The sequence below is a fragment of the Alternaria conjuncta genome, assembly GCF_024043145.1.
Source record: "Alternaria conjuncta strain BMP 0040 chromosome Unknown scaffold_20, whole genome shotgun sequence".
NCBI classification, from domain to species: domain Eukaryota; kingdom Fungi; phylum Ascomycota; class Dothideomycetes; order Pleosporales; family Pleosporaceae; genus Alternaria; species Alternaria conjuncta.
Genome location: NW_026250109.1, coordinates 287,318 through 305,842, shown reverse-complemented (window position 1 = coordinate 305,842; position 18,525 = coordinate 287,318). Strand labels below are relative to the sequence as shown.

The following is an 18,525-nucleotide window of genomic DNA, read 5'->3' as shown; positions in this document are numbered from 1 at the left end:
GGTAGGTGCGAAGTACTGGCGTCGGCGAGGTATAAGGCATGAAGTGGAAGTACATGCTCATACATGAAAGCAAACACAGCATGACGGTCCAGTTCATCCAGCAGTGGGGTATCTTTCTCTGCTACAATCCTGCTCTTGCACGACTCCAGGATCCCGATCTGGATAGTGAAGTTCGCCGGGTAGGAGAAATGGGTCAACACCCATCTGATCTCGTTGAGAAGCCAGATACACACCACCGCGGCATAGAATCGTCCTCTCTGATCAGCGTTGAGACTGCGATAACCCCACGTGTGTGGCGTTTCCGGATTGCGTGGAGGCATATCGTCGTATGTGAACTCATCGCCACGGCCAACGACCGTTTTGAAACGATGCACGAGCCGCTGAGCATCCGAGGTATGATCTACAGACAGGAAGTCTTCCTCTTGGAGTTCCCTTTCCATCCACGTGTTCTCCAGCACGCGTAACCCTTGATATCGTGCTAGCACGTCACAGATTGCATCACTTGTCCATTCTTGTGGCGAGCAGCATGCATTAGCCGTACTGTTTAAATAATGCTCCCAGTTATTCTTATTCATTCCAGGTTGGCTGGCGGGCAAGCGTGACACGTGGTGTTGAAAGTGTCCAACGATCTTGGAATGGAGGAACAGGGCTCTGTTGAGCTGGAAGTCGTAGCGGTGTTGGGGGTTGAAGTAGATAATCGAGCGCATAATCTCGAGATAGATGTTGCGTTTTTTGATGACATGGTGGGTTTTGGTGCATGTGCGCCCAAGATGGTGAACGTCGTCGATGCTTCCTAGGAAATGGAAGATCTGCTCTAGGATTTCTGGGGGCAGATCAGTAAGAGTGGCCATGATTTGGGATATCCTGTCCGATAGATGGCTCCTTTCACAAGAAGGCTTGCAGAGTCGTTTGCAATTTGGTGCCGGGGTGCGGCGTGGTGTCTTTGTGTTAGAGGAAAACGGATACAGCGCGGTATCACGCGCAGTTTGTGATGAGTAGCGGAGGAACTTTAGCAGCCTCTGGATAGTTCTGTTGATGTATTGGGGCCTGAGCACAATCCTAAGTTGATCTGGCTGATGTCGACATGGGGTGTCAGTCAATGGGAATCGCGCAGTTGGTACTGCAGGGACTGATGACACGCCGCCGTCTTCCCCAGGGGTGTGCGCAGCTGGAAGTGCAGCTGGGGCAAGGCTGAACCCTCATTTTGAAGCTGGCTTGTTGCCTGGGTCAGGTGCTGCGGAGCGTTTGTCAAAGCGGGGGTTCCGGACCAATTCGTGGTGAAGCCAGTCGAAGTCGTCCTGTTTGCTTTCTAATATGCTCTATAGGATCGCATGTAGCTTCGATTGTCAGAACGATAATGAGTCCCGCGAGATGAAGTGGAGAACGCGTCGTGGAGAGATCTGATGATTGTGAGTAGTTGAGGCACAACCACTCCGATTGGCCCCTCCGCGCCTGCCGTGTCCGTGCGCGCGATGCTATCAGCAACTACCTGGGTACTCACTCTCGGTACCAAGGAACCATGATATGATGACTCCCAACCTCAGCCATCGCTTCTCTTGGAAAGAGTCTAGATTGCTAAGTGGAGTTCCAGAACTGGGGAGGAATTAGACACAACGCGCAATCGTGCAAAAAGGATGTGGAAACACGGTCTGAGCGACACAGCAGGAGCACGAGAGTTGGAGATCCTTAAACATGGTGATGAGTATGATAATTTCTTGAACGATTTCATTGCATCAGGATGTAGTCAAATAAATTGGTGGTATGCAACCTTGAATGAGAGACTTCTCCACCACACGTCCTTGCAATCCTCAAACTCCACTCTTTGACACTCGTGACCGAAAAGCAACCAGTAATTTAACCAGACTTGCAAACCAGGTCGCCACGCTTGGGAGTACCCTTGTTGCACCTGCAAATCTGACCAGCTGCGCAGCGGTGGTCGATGGTCCAGATACCGCCCTTGCAGTACAACTTTATGATTGTTAGCACTCAGTCTTGCAGATTACACGTTAGAGACACATACGACAACCTGCCTGTCCTTGACACCGCAAGCGTGGGGGTCGTTCTCGCCGCCACCGAAGGTGCAAGCGCCGCCAGCAGAGCGCAGATCACTTCCGCAGAAGTCCTTGCCGCCGCGGGCCTCGAGGGGGAAGCTGTTGACGGAAGTGACACCCTCAGCGTCGACTGGGGTGGCGGCGACCATGAAAGGCGCAATGGCCAGGAGGAGGATCTGGGTGAACTGCATGTTGAAGGTTTGCGGTTTGAGTATTGCGGTTGTAGAGTGAATGAAGTGGTTTGAGGAGTGAGTGGATGAAGAATTGAGGAGAGGGAGGCAGGTTGCTTTATAGATGAAGGATGGCTATGCTAAGCTCCCGGTGCTTGAGTTGAGAGCTATGGCAGAAAGCCCTGGTGGAGAGAGTCCAGCCATCGAGAGGCTGGCACTGCTTGCTCGTGGGCCGAAAACAATCTTCGAGACGCTGTGGCCCTCCACGAAGTGGATTATCCTTGCGTTCTCGTTAGTAGATATCGGCCCATCGGGCTTCTCCATCCATAGAGCGACGTTCCTGCGATGAGTTTACCTAGAGATGAACGCCGAGGAGGCTTCAATGTGATGTCAACGTTGGAGGCCTTGCATGAGGTCTTTATTTGAAGTGAAACCGGCATGGACGTCCGTGTAAGCCCTAGAGACGAACCGGTCAATCCGACTGTAGATTGCTGTGCGACGTGGGCCAGACTTGACGGTGGTATCGACGGCCCCGAGTACCAGCATGCCTCTACACATGGGTCGTCCTCGCGGTTTGCAACAGGGATACTGTCGAACGGAGTAAAGGGGAACGCCTGACGGTAGCGCGCGGAGCGGGCCTTAGTAGTCGCGGCGGACGCAAGGCTTTTCCGTACGCTAAACGACGGTGCGTTGCTGTGGCATCATCTTATGAAGATGACCTTGGAATTATTGGAATGAACCGGTGTAGTGGCTGATCGTGACACGAGTTCGGTAATTTCGGTTCTGGAGAATTTGATCAGACACCCAAGTAGCTACTGCGATGTTTGTGCACGATATCGTCTTCATCGTTTTCATGAGATGGTGGTAGTGGGTTGGAAGCCTCGCCGGGTGGGGCCAAGGCCAGCGCATGCGCCACAGCTGTCTCCAGTAACCTGCAGATGGCTAACCTAGCCGGGTAATTAGCCTCAGACCTCGGAGACCCTTTTTTATCTCCAATATAGATGCGTTGCGCTAGACACCCGAATTGTGGACATGCAGACGTAAGGCCCCCAGATCTAGATCAGGTTGCGGTGGTACAACGTCTGCACAATTGGTGAAGGGATGTATTAAAGTGAACGCCTCAAAACAGTGTCAGCGCTACGGATGCAAGAGCGGGTGAGGCATGACGCGGACGCGGGCCACGGGAAGGATGCGAAGCTTTCTTGGTAGAAAGCACTTTATCTGCGATGGTACGATTTTGTAAGATCGCCGACCTACCACGATACCGGTAAGGCTCTAGTACGGATACAATCCAAAATTACGTATCTGAGCAAACTGTGGAATTTGATCAGCAAGCGGCAGAAAGACCCTTCAGGTTTACTCACAAAATTGGATCCGGCTAGTTATCTCTCGAATTGGAAGGCGTGAAGGCGTCTCGCATCATGGAGCTGAAAGCAGCATCTGTATCGAAACATGTCTCAATTGCCACACAAGCTTTCTTGCGCAAGGCGGAGTAGCGCATCTCGCTGTGCTGGTCGGCCACTCTGATCGGCCATTCTGGGAGCGTTTACAGATATTCTTCCACCCCGTGCTTGAATTGTCCTCGTACGAGAGTATAGCCTTTCATCCAGCTCTAGGCATCCCTCACGTGTTCGTTAGGTGGCAGCGCGTGTTGCTCGTACCAGAACTGCCAGACCTTGTGCTTTTCGCCCTTGTCGTCTGGGTGGTCGGCGTCGTGCGCGCTCTTCAAGTCCGTGTAATGATAGGCTAAATTGTCGATGAGAGATACTTAGTTCAGTATCGTCAGGTCGGCGACCCAGTAGCATCCATGGTTCCGGTGAGAGCGGTGACACAAGGATGACATGGTGGCACAAAGCTGCCTGGGCTTGTGGGGAAGGAGATGAGTTTCCCGCAACGTTCTGACGCTGGCACGGTAGACAAGCCTTCCGACACGCAACTACGCGCGAGACCGTTTATCTGACAGGCAATGTGTGTGCTACATCTGTTGTTGATGTTGGGTGTATCCTCAGCGCTCGCTCGTACCGACGTTGTGAACAAGAGGATTTCGTGACTGCTGCACACCTGCCCTATGTCGAAAGACAGGTGGGACTCGCGCAACAACCGTCACGGTGTCGTTATCGGCGACGTTCCTTGGGTTTGTGCGCGAAAGACAATTCGTAGGCTGTTACGCTCCTGACTCTAGAGATCTTCCGAGGTCTGGCTGAGGCTCTGCGGGGTGCCGCATTGACTTCCCTGAGCACATCTGCATTAGTTCCATCAAATCTCCCCTCACAGGTATTACTTCTTCCTTTCCACTCTATCCGACTTCAGCTCTGCGCTTCGTCGCTTTATTGCTAGGGAACTGGGAGGTTCAGCGAAAGATGACAGCAGAGGATGGACGTTGAGGTTGCATCCCATCCAGGCGTAGTGCGAACGCCTTCCGCCAGGACCGGAGTACCCGAACGGGGCGTAACCGATCCTGATGCAGGATCACTAAGGAATCATAAGTAGCATAAGCTATTTGCAATAACACAAGTACTGCGACTCTTTAGATCCACGCGATAATAGCTATTGTACGTGATTGTAGAGTCCATGTGCAGTGAAGGTAGGTAGCTCATTCAATCACCCTGACGATCACGTGACCGCCCCTGCTGCTTGGCGCGTCACTCCCGCGCTTGTCTCCGCAGTCAGCAACCCGAACAAACCACCCCACGTCATACCTCGCACTACCACGTCGCAACACATATCACTCGTATCGCAACTATGTCCGAAACCAACTCTCAACCTCCGGACACGAACATGGAGGTCAACGATGAACTAGACCAGACAGTGGACGACGAGATCAAGCAAGACGCGACACGACTGGAAACCGAAACTATGAATCTCGACGGCGCAAACGATGCAGAGCCCGCAGCGGTCAACGGCATGGCAGACTCTGCCGCCGCCTTTGAGGCGCGCATACCTGCGAAGAAGGACGCAACATTGCGCGAGTTCCTGGGCAAGATGGATGACTACGCGCCGATCGTATGCTAAATGCCGTCTCCATTCCAAGCATCGCACACTAACCAGGCCCCCAGATACCCGATGCAGTGACCAACTATTACTTGACACGCGCCGGTCTGCCACCGCCACCTCAGACATCACAACACCTCGCACGTCTCCTTGCGCTCGCGACACAGAAGTTCATCGCCGACATCGCAGCCGACGCCTACCAGTTCTCTCGCATCAGATCATCCAACACCACAAGTAACAACCCTATGGGTGGCGCAGGAGGAGCGCCAGCAGCAGCAGCGCCTGGTGGTGCGCCTGGCGGGAAGGATAGCGGCTCCAAGGCCAAGGACTACAACCTCGGCATCCAGCGCCCAGGATATGGAGGTGGAGGCCAGGGTGGCAATCAAGGACGCACCGTGCTTACTATGGAGGACCTGGGTATGGCAGTAGGCGAATACGGCGTCAACATCAAGCGCGGAGAGTTCTACCGCTAGGACCTTCAACCAACGGACGGGAACCCATGAAGCTGGAACACGACGGGATGTGGTAATACGGGACATCGACATGCATTTTAGGCGTTGGACGGCATCATAGGCGCAGGGACTGATCATTCGGAACATGGATGCATCCCGCCCAACGAAGGGCTCATCATATGTGTACAATAACAGTACAAAATGGCTTCTAGATAAACCAAAATGATACCCAAACTCCCATTTGATGCACACTCGTCCCATTGCTCATTTGTTCTTCGTCTGCTTGTACATGAACTGCTTCCGTGTCCTAGAATCAAAGTCAGCACTCCGTTGTGATATCCTCCCGCAAATACCATAAGTGCAGTAGACGTACGGCGCAAATTCCCCAAGCTTTCGTCCTACCATGTCCTCCGTTATGGTGATATCCAGATAGCTCTTCCCGTTGTGTATCTGGAACTTGAGGCCGACGAAGTTCGGTAATATGGTAGCGGAGCGCGCTTGTGTCTTGATCGGTGGCATTCGTTCACCCGCCTTCTTCTGTGCTATCGGGAGGCTTCGAAATAATTAGGGCGCATTTCGCAGGGCTTGATAGCAGTGGCTTACGGGACGATATTGGGGCCTGCGAAAAAGTTAGATTGCTAGGCATTGACAGACGAACAACTCCAGACGGCATCTCACCTTTCCAGACCGATCGAGCGCATAGCGCTCGTGTGGGAAACATTGCGACGTTATGCGTGAATGATGAGGTCGGCGAATGTTTTCGACGGCTTCCGATGGCTTCAGGATGCACGTGAGAGCGCGGGGGACGCTAAGGGCTTGGCTTAGGCGGAAGCGCGTCGCGAATGGTGAGTGATCGCTCGCGATGCTCTGGCCTGCAGTGGCGTGTTTGCTGAGAACGGACATCTGCAGTGCCCCAGGGAAACTTTGAGTCACAGAATTGCCTCTGCCAGCATCACCATCCGAGGAATCTTTGTCTCTTCCAATCAATCAACCGCCCACCATGCCGCCACGAGCACGCGGTCAGCAACGAGGTACAAGCGAGCCTGAGATGAGACGGGAAGCATATGCTAATGGACGATACAGGCGCAGACACCATCCGGATACTCGTCGCCACAGATAGCCATGTCGGATACAACGAGCGCGACGCTGAGCGAAAAGACGACAGTTGGAGGACATTCCACGAGGTGATGTGCCTAGCGAAAGAACACGATGTGGACATGGTACTGCATGCGGGAGACCTTTTTCACGAGAACAAACCGTCGAGGAAGTCCATGTACCAGGTCATGCGATCGCTGCGCATGAATTGTCTCGGAGAGAAGCCATGCGAACTGGAGATGCTGAGCGATGCGAGCGAGAACTTCGGAGGCATGTTTGACCACGTCAACTACGAAGACGAAGATATCAATATCGCTATACCCGTATTTGCCATTCACGGCAACCACGATGACCCGTCAGGCGAAGGCTCATTCTCCCCTCTCGATCTACTACAGGCGTCTGGCTTCGTCAACTATTTCGGTCGTACCCCGGAAGTCGATAAGATCAATGTGAAGCCGGTGCTGCTTCAAAAGGGTGGCACCAAGCTTGCTCTTTACGGTCTCAGCAATGTTCGCGACGAGCGATTGTTCCATACCTGGCGAGACGGCAACGTCAAGTTCTTTCAGCCTGGTACGCAAAAGGATGAGTGGTTCAACCTCATGAGTGTACATCAGAACCACCATGCGCATACACCCACCAGCTACCTTCCTGAGAACTTCCTACCCGATTTCATGGACCTTGTCGTATGGGGCCACGAACACGAATGTCTGATTGACCCGCGATACAACCCCGAGATGGGTTTCCATGTCATGCAGCCTGGTTCCTCCGTTGCTACCTCACTCATGCCTGGAGAAGCGGTCCCCAAGCATGTCTGCATTCTGAGCGTCACCGGCAAAGAATTCACAACTGAGAACATCCGTCTGAAGTCTGTGCGACCCTTCATCATGAAAGAAATCGTACTTGCGGAAGAGAGGGAGATCAAGGAGAAGGAGCTCTGGCGCGTCAGCGATAACCGTGCAAAGATTACCCAGTATCTGAACCAGGTCATTGAGGAGCTTATCGAAGAAGCGAAGAAGGATTGGCTTGAACTACAGGAGGATCGACAAGAAGATGACGACGACCCTCCGAAACCGCTTGTCCGGCTTCGTGTCGAGTACACAGCTCCACAAGGGGGCGAGTTCCACTGCGAAAATCCGCAGCGCATCTCGAATCGGTTCATGGGCAAGGTCGCCAACATCAACGACATAGTACAGTTTCATCGGAAGAAGAAGGCAACGAACCGAGCGTTGAAGAATAATGCCGAAGAGCCAGATGCGGAGATACTTGCGGAGATCTCGATTGACTCAGTCAAGGTCGACAAGCTGGTGAAGGAGTTTCTCACGGCCCAGACCTTGACGATCTTACCACAAAATTCCTTCGGAGACGCAGTGTCGCAGTTTGTAGACAAAGACGACAAGCACGCCATGGAGCAGTTTGTGAAGGAAAGTCTCAGCACTCAGCTTAAGCACCTCATGGACGCAAATGACGTTGAAGAAGAGGAGATCGTCAAGGAGATGGCGGAGTACCGAGAGCAACTAGAAGACATGTTCGCCTCAGGACAGTTAAAGAAGACCCGGAAGTCCAAGGTCAAGCCCAAACCAGCTGGATGGGATAGCGACTTCGATGGGTCCTGGGTCGATCAGCCAGCCGCTATCATTAGGTCTGATAACGAAGGCGAGAAAGACGATGACGAGAGCTTAGCGTCCATACCGACAAAGAAAGCTGCCGCCCGCGGTCGTGGCAAAGCAATTGGCACAACCCGCAAGCCGGCTGCGGTTACCAAGAAGGCAGCAGCTCCTAAGAAGGCCGCGCCTGCGGCCAAAGGCGGGCGAGGTAAGAAGAAGGTCGTAGAAGAAGAAGAGTCCGACGAAGACGACGACGACGTAATCATGATCGACGACGATGATGACGAGGAAGTACCCGAAGAGGAAGAAGACGATGACAGTGCCGAAGACCTCTTCGTAGCTTCGCAAAAGAAGAAAGCTCCCGCAAGGAAACCTGCAGCGAAGACAACGAAAGCCCCTGCGCGAGCCAAGTCACCGGCCAAGAAGACTACTACTGCGAGAGCGAAGGCGCCGGCGACTCAGACGAAGCTGCACTTCTCGCAGCCGCTCACGCAACGCAGTCAGCCCACGCGACCTGCGGCTTCGAGAGGAAAGAAGGCTGTACAGGAGCCGGTAAATGAGAATGATACTTGATGGGTCTACGTTTGCTGACATTTGTGCAGAGTGATGATGAGATTGAGTCTGATGATGCTTTCGAGTCGGCGCCCCCTCCCAGTGCGAGGGCTACTCGTAGGAGGTAAATTGTCTCATCGACATAGGGATGACAAGCACCGTAAAACCTGAGGGGAAGGGGTGGTGCAAAACGGCGTATTTGATCTAGCATAGAGCATAGCGAAGGCGTCTAGGGGTTTCCAGCTAGGTATACCAGAGTTCAGGAAGGGAATATGTCTAACCGTCTGCATTTACGAGACTTGAAACGTGAAGAATATCGTAAGTGTTTGCATATTTTGAAAGAGCCATGCGACCTCTTCGCTTGAAGTCTTCCTTTTCCTTGCATTAGGTGTTATGATGTCGCGGTCGCACTTGTTCACGCCGGGGTCCAACACCGAGGTGTGTCGACCGCTCTTTCCTCAACTATCTCACCTGGCAGCCGCGCTTGTCCGCATCCCCACTTCTACGTATCTCACGATGCTTCTCTTCAACCCTTCCTACGCCGTCTTTTGGTCATCTCTTTCCTCAATGGCCAGCTCCGATCGGCTATTCGACGAGAAGTCGCGACAGGATGCGGGCTATAACAACCTACCCAACACCGTTCTTCGTCCACTCCTCAACACACACTCGTTTTGGTTCCATCTTCTTGTTCCGCGTCTTCTTCCTTCGCATTGCTGCACTTCGGCTTTTTGGATAGCTGTCGCTCGCTTGTTCACCTTGGCTCCCATCGATCAGCTTTGAGGTACGTCGTTGTCTTACATATCCTCTACCACACGAGCATGCAACATCACAGCAGTGTGTGGAGTCGAGAACCAGCACTAACGGCGACAGGATATTCGCATCACACCATCTCAGTCTTCTTCGTGTCTCCGGCTCGACATCTCATTGGCCCCGTAATACCAACGGCTCAATCAGGTCCGCGGCTCGTTGCCTTCGGTACACCTATAGGGTGACGGACCGGCCATGATGTCATTCGCATACAGGGTGGACGAACTGCTCGCACTTCGCGACTCGGTGTCGGAATCAGCTGTGTCGATTGAGAAGTTTCCTGATGAGGATGTGATCAGAGGTCAGTGCCGGACCTATCCTCCTCACCCTTTCACTTTTCACCGTTCACCTTTCTTATCGAGCAACATCATACCCGACGCGTCTTGAGTTTCCTTACCCTACTCACACTACACCCCACCGACTCTATCACACTCTTCTATCGCTAGGCTCGTCGCCTTCCTTTCTTCCTGCTACTGCTACACAACGAGCGGTAACTAATTGCGCTTTTCGTTAGAACACGTCCTTCGCCCGTCAGCGTCCGCATCGGCGAATCTGCCCAGCAGAGCATCAAACAGAAGCTTGCGTGTACCCACCCCAGCCAATCTTGTTCCTTTCGGACCTCACAAACGGCCATCACCCACGCCGTCAATCAAGCGCGGCAAGGCGGAGAAGCTTCTCAAAGAACACGGCAGCCCACCCGGTATACGAGTCACTGCAGGTGGCCGTATAGTTCCTAGCGACCTTCCACCGCTCGGCACGTCCCGATACGGAGACGCTACTTACAGACCACCACAACCATCACTGCGCGTCGCACCTGGCAACGTCATGCAAGCACCAAATCACCAGAACCCCAACAACACCGCTCGCATTGAAGTCGTCGGAGGTCAACCTGTCATCTTCGTTGGCGATCGCATGTTTGCACTGCCAGCAGTCAACGCAACCAATCCTACGATACCCCCCGCTGGCCCCGCTGCTATGGATCCCATAGGCAAGCAGATGCCGGATCCGTCTACCATGACGTCTCATGGAGCTCCATCGGGAGCCGCGTTCGGGCCATCGCGCTCCAACACCCATACACCGTTTGTTGGCTTGGATCTCGCGACTCTCAAGACGCAACAAGCTCTCAAGAAGCAGGAGCTCCGCACTGTAGAGCAGACTGAGGTACTGCAAGCAGGTCAGCAGAGCGAGGCATGGCGTGCGGGTATGATCGAGAAGAAGCGGTGCCTCATCGTCGAGCTCGACGCACTTCGAAAGCAGATAACAGCGGTCGAGTCAGACAACAACAGTACTACTCATAGCGCCTTCTCTGGAGCGAACGCAGGCTCATCAGCTATGCCGCCTTTCGGACCGCAATTCCAGCAACCGTTTGCTCCTCCCATGTACCCCTTCCCGGCGCCGTATCCGCCCATGCCGATGTATCAACCCCAACCTCAGCCTTTCGGTCCGCTGTCCACCTTCTCTGCGGAGCCACCACCTTTTGTTCCGACCGCGACGAACCCGCCTCATTCCCCTCCAGGATCCGCAAGCCGCCGCTCTCGAGCTATTGAAATCAAGCCACCACCTCCCGAGGAAGTCAAGAAGGGATCTGCTCTAAACCCGAAGAGTCCTACATACGAGCCTGTCATAAAGACTAGTACCATCCAAGGCACTGTTCCGCCCACTCCATCACCAGAGAAGCGCTCTCCTTGGCGAGGACAGCAAATGCCAGTGGCTGGCAAGCATGACCGCCGAATGTCTTCGCAGAAGCATAGTCTGTCTAGCGTTGACACTATGGACTTCTTCCCTACAAACACGCATGAGCATTCCTCAACACGAGCAGCGCCACAGATTAAGGAGACTGAGCAGTCATCCAATGAGAATACTGCGGTACCATCTACACCCGAGAAACACTGGCCAGCTAGTCCATGGAACGAAGGCGATTCTGGCCGTTCCAGGACTAACGATCCTGCACCCAAGCTCACCTCGTGGCCTGAGGCATTCGGTAAACAACCTTCTCTGCCTTCCATACGTCAAGGCCTTTCGGAGCATCCTCAATCCACTATGATAGACCACGCTCCTACAATGGGCCCTAACATGTCAATCTCCGCTTCTAGCAGCAACATGGCGCCGCGAACCAGCTCCAGTCAACGCACCGGCACCGACGAGAACTGGCCTTTCAATGGCAAGCCTGTAACACATGTTCCGTCTACATACCAGGAAGGCTACCAGGCCGGCTACGACCACGTTGGCATTCCTGACAGTCCCGAGGTTCTACAAGGCTACATCCAGGGTCTTCTGCACTTCCTTACAGACGAGTCGAAGAAGCGTCAAGCTGAGTATCGACGCGGTACTGATTCCAGGACGCCTTCGCTTCGAGGGCTTGTTGCCGGGTCCCTACCTCACGACTCTGCCGTCGAGATGACGTTCAGCCACAACAACGCCAGCGGGGCTCAGGAAAACGTTCGATCAGCGAAGAGTAGTGTACCAGATGATATGCGCCGCGACTCAGGGTATGGGCAACAAGGAAATGTTGAGGATGTTCCCGTTCAGTACATGGTTCGCAACGAAGCCATGCAAATTCCCAATCGTGTCGCCTCTGCAGCGCAGTATCTGAACCCTCCGGTGATGTTTCCTCAGAGGATGACGTCTGGATATCGACAAGTATTCCCAAGCGTCGAGGATGATGCGAGTAGGGGCATGCAGGACAAGGGTATCGCGTCCCGGGTAGACACTATGCCAAACGGCGGCATGTCCAACCAGTCTTTCGGCAATCAGATCCAGAATCGAAGCTACAGTACCGCGCTCAGCATGCAACGCTTCTACCCGACGCCCAAGGAGTTGAGCCCGAGCGAGGTTGGTGGCTACGGCGCGCCTGCTCCTCGACACTTTGCCAATCAGCGCTTGTCGGGGCTTGATGGTGCCATGGATGACTTGTCGGAGATGATCAACGACACACACCTTGAGGAGCGTCGTTCGTCCGTTGCGGCAGACAGTCGCTCCACTGAAGCACCCATGTCTATGGAGTACGAGGAGAGCAACGCAAGCTGCTTCGGGGTATCCAGCAGCAAAGGCAAGCAGAAGGCGCCATCTTCTCCCGCGAAAGCATCGGATGTCGAGCGTGGCACCGCAGCATCTTCACCTGCCAATCCACCGAGCTCCCCCAAGAAGTCCGGAGAGCATTCGCCTGCAAAGGCCAAGCTCGAGCAGGTGACGAACAAGTTCCGACGCAGCAAGAAGGACGACCCTCGAACCATGTCTCCCGACGAGAGGCAGAAACGCTCAGACAAGTGGCGACAACGCTTTCAGCAACTCAAGAGGACCGAGATCGATGAGATAGAGGCGCATCGTAGGAACTCGCGCACCTGATTGCTCATCGTGCGTTGTCGTCGTTGTCCGCGTCTGACGGCCTGGTACGCTGGTTGGATACGTCTCGGGACTCGTTAGGTCTTGGTATGATACACCCTCTTGACTCTCTTCTCTGTCGCAGAACGTATCCTTGGATTCGGCCGAGGATTACATCAGCCTCATCGAGTACGCGACACATCCGACATCTTCTCTTAACGGCAACATTTTCCACGTCCACGAACTTTCTTGAACAACTTTCCACTGCGGCACAGCAATAATCACGGCAGCCCACGCATATCTCCGACAGTCTTCCTTCAATATTTCTTTTGACATTGGTGGACTGGCAGAACACGGCAAGGGACGTGTCATGGGCGGAGACGAGTCATCTGGCCAGCCATCCACGTCTTATCTCCTTTCCGTCAGCATCTTGCGTATAACTTCAGCCATTGTATGAATAGGTAGTCAGTATAGTCATCCGTTGCGTAGTAGAATAATAATAATGATAATAAAAGCATGTCTTGTATTCCGTGTCCCCTCTTTGCAGACATCTGGTCGGAGTGAGCTGACGAGATGAATCGCGCACGGCCGATGTGTCGGAGTGACGGATAGGGTCCGAAAGCGACGCTACGCCGAAACGAGAAATGGTTCTAGAACAGATTGGCGTCCGAGGCCGTCGCCAGTGGACGAAACAGCGGAAACATGCGCGTCGCCATCACCAGCATCCGATGTACAGCTCTGTTCATCATATGGGTATGTGTCTACAATGTATGTAATATTAATGCCATGCAATGGTATGGGCATGGTTCAAGAATCACGATGGATGCATGTGTCTCGGAGTCGCACAGCCGTGTTTGGTGCGATGACGTGCCGTTATGCTTTGCGCGTTGCTGATAAATCGGGAAATAGCGTGATTTATCGACAGCTGCGGTCGTGGGGAAAAGAGGCACGGTGCTAGAACGGTTAGATGGGTGCGCGTTCTTGGCTGGGAGCGCGGCACAGGGTTCGGATGGCGGGTAGGAATCATCACGACCCCGAGGCGCAATTGTCACAGGATATGGATTTCCAAGCATTGCAAAGCCATGTTTTGATGTTTGAGTGGTGGCTGAGTGATTGGTGATGGATGCGGTGTCGGTTTGGCTGGCTGGCTGGAGTGAGGCTAGGTGGCTTCGCACGCGGCTTCCCTAGGTAGACAGGGATTCGGGCGGTCCCACTTGGCCTCCGCCATCATTCGCCGCAGTCCGTACTTGTCGCCGGCACGGCTCTGGCTTCCTTCCTTCCCAACCTGCTGGCTGGCCCTACTACACCACCACTACTCCTCGCTCCCTGCTCCCGACTCCTCCCTGCTTGTCTCTGCAGCGCCGCCAACACCATTCACGCGCACTCCCCTCTCCCATCGCCTGCGCCTTCGTGACGGAGCCATTCTTTCACCGAGCCGCCCCAGCCACACGCACCGCGACCCTGGACATTGCCCTCACCCACAGTGACATGGCCCATTGATCGTGCAACTGCGCAAACACCGTCTCCCTGCACCCGCCCAGCTTCCGCCCAATACACCAGAGTCGCCCGCTGCACTCCCCCACCGGCCCTGTGTAACTGCTATGACGCAGCTCTTCAACTCGTCCACATCAAGCCACTCCACCATGGCCGAAAAGACGGAGAAACGCACCTTCTCGGGCAAGGCGCTGTCCACCAACAAGTCAGTCAATCCAAAGGACGGCCAGGTCTCGCAGCGCATCAAGAACTTTTTCCGCATCAACAGCAGCAACGACGCCAACAAGTCTTCCGACGACGGCAGCACAAACTCCAAGAACGAAAAGTCGGGGTTCCGCCAATCGCGGTTCATTCCCCACATCTCGCGCAATCGCTCCCAGACCGTCGCCAGCGAAGGCAACCCCCTGGATGACAGCGTGTCGCCGACCGCGCACGCAAACCCGTACTTTGCCCACCAAGGACCGCCCGCGCTGCGTCATCACAATGCAGGCAGCGTGCCTCCATCCCCCCCAGACACCCCCGCAATGCCCAAGACGCAAGTAAATGGCGCAGCAACTACCGACGATCACGCCACAACAGCTGGGAAAGAGGAATTGGCTAGGAAACTACGAAGGGTGGCTTCCGCACCCAATGCCCAAGGTCTCTTTTCTTCGGGAAAGAATACTGATAGGCCACAGACTCCAGAACTCGGCAAGCAGCCTGTATTACACCACCCCAACTCGTCGACCTTGAGCATGGTCGAGACGAACACCCAGGACCCGACTCACCTTCTACCCATAGAAGCTGGCAAGCCCATACCCTCGGCAGGCCAAATCCGACAGTCTGTGGCTTTCAGGAGAACCTACAGCTCGAATTCTATCAAGGTCCGCAACGTCGAGGTTGGACCGGGAAGCTTCGACAAGATCAAGTTGATTGGCAAGGGCGATGTCGGAAAGGTTTACTTGGTGCGGGAGAAGAAGTCCAGCAGACTATATGCTATGAAGGGTGTGTGAATCGCATCTACAATTCAGACAACATGCGCTAACAAATTCAGTGTTGAGCAAAAAGGAGATGATCAAGCGAAACAAGATCAAGCGCGCATTGGCTGAGCAGGAAATCCTGGCGACCAGCAACCACCCCTTTATTGTTACTCTCTACCACTCTTTCCAGTCCGAAGACCACCTCTACCTCTGCATGGAATACTGCAGTGGTGGTGAGTTCTTCCGAGCGCTACAAACACGACCGAACAAGTGCGTTGACGAGGATGCCGCGCGATTCTACGCAGCTGAAGTCACGGCTGCGTTGGAATACCTCCACTTGATGGGCTTCATCTACCGAGACTTGAAGCCAGAGAGTAGGTTACGTTTCACTCGCGGCGCACATCATGCTAACTTGCTTAGACATCCTCCTCCACCAGTCTGGTCACATCATGTTGTCAGACTTCGATTTGTCGAAACAGTCTGAACCCGGCGGTCGCCCGACCATGATCCTCAGCGGCCGAAGCGGTACTTCCTCGAACAACCTACCAACCATCGACACGAAATCATGCATAAACAATTTCCGAACCAACTCGTTTGTCGGAACCGAGGAATACATTGCGCCAGAAGTCATCAAGGGCTGTGGACATACGAGTGCGGTCGATTGGTGGACCCTTGGCATATTGATCTACGAGATGTTGTACGGAACTACGCCTTTCAAGGGCAAGAACCGCAACGCGACGTTTGCCAACATTCTTCGAGATGAAGTGCCCTTCCCCGAGGGTTCTGGTGCGCCGCAGGTGTCAAAGTAAGTTGTAAATCGTACCTGGTGTGCATTCTGTACTAACAACTGTAGTCTTTGCAAGGCCATCATTCGCAAGCTATTGATCAAGGACGAGACTAGGCGACTTGGATCCCGTGCCGGCGCTTCCGACATCAAGACGGCACCTTTCTTCAAGACGACGTCATGGGCCCTACTCCGGCACATGAAGCCACCGATTGTCCCTCACCAAGGCCAAGGTGTCGAGACACCCAACTTCCGGAATGTTAAGGAGTCCCAGAGTGTTGACATTGGCGCCGCGAGAGTCAAGGGCGTCCCGCTAGATTCTGGTCTCGCCACGCCGATGGGCGAGTTGGCAGATCCGTTTGAGGAGTTCAACAGCGTTACTCTGCACCACGACGGAGACGACCACCACCATGAAGATCAACACTCGTCGCATCTTCACCTTACACAAACCAACTCTCAACGATAGACCAGGCGTTAATTCGTATGATAAACACGCGCACTGTATTCATCACCCACCGGAGGACCTCGTATATCGAAAGTCGTCCTCTTGACTCCACTCATTTGTTGCGACGGATCATAGACAAATGCGTTTCTTCCTCATCACAAGCGGCGTTTCAGGGAGTTTATTCTAGCTTTCTTCGTTTCTTGATCGCGCAGGGATTTCTCTATCTCGAGCTCGTTTTCTTCTCTCTTACCAATCAGCATTCTTCGTGTGCTGTAAAATCTCTCTGGCGTTGTCTATATTTTTTTGTTGTGAACATGGCTGTGGGCTTGGTTGTGGATTATGCTGGTCTAGTGTAGTCTAGTCTGAGAGCGGAGGCAGCTTGGACGGGGAAGATGGAGATGGTGTTGGTGATGGGTCGAGGGTCGAGGGATGGATGGATGGATGGTACTGGGAGGGCGTAGCAGAAGCAATGGGAAAGATATCTTTGAGATGCTAAATGTGCTGTGGGATGTGATCAGTGCAATTAATGTAATATGTTGTCACGTTTCGATACTTCTGGTTGAGCACCAGTAGGTCATAATGGAGTGATTTGAGGGTAAGAACGCATGGGCCAACGCGGAGTTTGCGGGGAAGACGCGACAACGATTCGCGAGAACCCTTGTTTCTTGTCAAACAACGCGACGAAACGAGGACGGACGCTACGCAAGTACCTTGAACAACATCGGCACGCCCAGCCCATACGAAGTCGGACTCGGAAGGTCGTATACCGGGATCCATTCTCGAGCAAGCTACACGACACAATCCAATTCAACCCACGCACAAACGCGCATCCAGCGCAAAGCAATTCACCCCGCCGCCGCACGATCTCCCACGCTCGCTCGCCGTCTCTCATATCCACGCGCGGATATAGATACAAGACCACCTGCATACCTACCTACCTACCCATCCACACAACGACCCTAGCTCCATACCGATTGCACACAAACAAAAAGGAGGAAAAACAGACCATGGCCTCAGAACCCGCACCAGCATCCAGCGGCGCAGAACAAAACTTCGGCGCTTCGCAAACGTCCGAAGGGGAAGAAAGCCTCAGCCCGCTTGAACAGGAGGTCTTGGATGAATATGCGAGGTTATTGGGGAATTTGAACAATGTAAGTATATCTGTATCCGTCGCAATCCAGACCCCTTCCCTCAATTCCCTCCAAACCTCTCATACCGCCCACTCCAAGAACCCACGTGTCTCGCTAACACCACACCAAGCTATCATCCCTCCTCCTAACGCTCTCCAACAACCCCAGCGCCGCGATCCTCGATGGCCTCCGCGGTTTAGAAAGGAAAACAAGTTTGGTGTTTACGCTGCTCAAGGCGAGTGTGTATAGTATTGTTTTGAATCAGCAGATTGATACTGAGGGCGGGGATGGGGAGGGCGAGGGCGAGGGCGAGACGGGGGGGTTGATGGAGGATGAGTAGTCGGGGGTAGGGGGGCAGGAAGGAGGAGGGAGGGATGGAGGGAGTTGGAAGGGAGGGAGGGGGAATGCGATACAGAGCCAGGGAGAAAGCAGGGCGAGTGGGAAAGAAGCAAGTGGATGTTTGTTGCACATATGGGGATGCTGATATGAGAGCGTTTGACGATTATGATACCCCGCTAGAGAGCAAGACCGAAAGACATTCCGACACTGCGAGTAGATTAGAAGAGATGGTATGCAAGATAACATGATATGATACAAGATATCTACACAAGCTCTCCATGAGCATTTCCACCTCATACCATGCCATGCCTATGATACACCTCTATTTGCT

The 18,525-nt window shown here is 53.7% G+C and overlaps 7 protein-coding genes across 7 annotated transcripts; 5 read left to right on the top strand and 2 right to left on the bottom strand.

The window, feature by feature from the left end:
- Window positions 1–1,854: 1,854 nt before the first annotated feature.
- Window positions 1,855–2,242, bottom strand: J4E85_010018 (uncharacterized protein; the record flags this gene model as incomplete). Its single annotated transcript, XM_051474235.1, has 2 exons — window positions 1,855–1,968; window positions 2,021–2,242. The coding sequence occupies 2 exons, from the start codon at window positions 2,240–2,242 to the stop codon at window positions 1,855–1,857; spliced, it is 336 nt and encodes a 111-aa protein (XP_051322022.1).
- Window positions 2,243–4,963: 2,721 nt separating this feature from the next.
- Window positions 4,964–5,685, top strand: J4E85_010017 (uncharacterized protein; the record flags this gene model as incomplete). The annotated part of the gene is made up of 2 exons (XM_051474234.1): window positions 4,964–5,224; window positions 5,278–5,685. The coding sequence occupies 2 exons, from the start codon at window positions 4,964–4,966 to the stop codon at window positions 5,683–5,685; spliced, it is 669 nt and encodes a 222-aa protein (XP_051322021.1).
- Window positions 5,686–5,928: 243 nt separating this feature from the next.
- RSM19 (mitochondrial ribosomal small subunit component) lies at window positions 5,929–6,385 on the bottom strand (the record flags this gene model as incomplete). Its single annotated transcript, XM_051474233.1, has 4 exons — window positions 5,929–5,971; window positions 6,038–6,217; window positions 6,268–6,283; window positions 6,343–6,385. The coding sequence occupies 4 exons, from the start codon at window positions 6,383–6,385 to the stop codon at window positions 5,929–5,931; spliced, it is 282 nt and encodes a 93-aa protein (XP_051322020.1).
- Window positions 6,386–6,664: 279 nt separating this feature from the next.
- Window positions 6,665–9,043, top strand: J4E85_010015 (uncharacterized protein; the record flags this gene model as incomplete). The annotated part of the gene is made up of 3 exons (XM_051474232.1): window positions 6,665–6,695; window positions 6,748–8,915; window positions 8,966–9,043. 3 exons carry the CDS (start codon window positions 6,665–6,667, stop codon window positions 9,041–9,043), a joined length of 2,277 nt encoding a protein of 758 aa, XP_051322019.1.
- An 877-nt stretch (window positions 9,044–9,920) lies between these two features.
- Window positions 9,921–13,067, top strand: J4E85_010014 (uncharacterized protein; the record flags this gene model as incomplete). Its single annotated transcript, XM_051474231.1, has 2 exons — window positions 9,921–10,023; window positions 10,237–13,067. The coding sequence occupies 2 exons, from the start codon at window positions 9,921–9,923 to the stop codon at window positions 13,065–13,067; spliced, it is 2,934 nt and encodes a 977-aa protein (XP_051322018.1).
- A 1,577-nt stretch (window positions 13,068–14,644) lies between these two features.
- On the top strand, window positions 14,645–16,746 carry NRC2 (serine/threonine protein kinase, AGC; the record flags this gene model as incomplete). The annotated part of the gene is made up of 4 exons (XM_051474230.1): window positions 14,645–15,521; window positions 15,571–15,870; window positions 15,917–16,301; window positions 16,350–16,746. 4 exons carry the CDS (start codon window positions 14,645–14,647, stop codon window positions 16,744–16,746), a joined length of 1,959 nt encoding a protein of 652 aa, XP_051322017.1.
- Window positions 16,747–17,732: 986 nt separating this feature from the next.
- J4E85_010012 (uncharacterized protein) lies at window positions 17,733–18,195 on the top strand (the record flags this gene model as incomplete). Its single annotated transcript, XM_051474229.1, has 2 exons — window positions 17,733–17,876; window positions 17,986–18,195. 2 exons carry the CDS (start codon window positions 17,733–17,735, stop codon window positions 18,193–18,195), a joined length of 354 nt encoding a protein of 117 aa, XP_051322016.1.
- Between the last annotated feature and the right edge of the window lie 330 nt (window positions 18,196–18,525).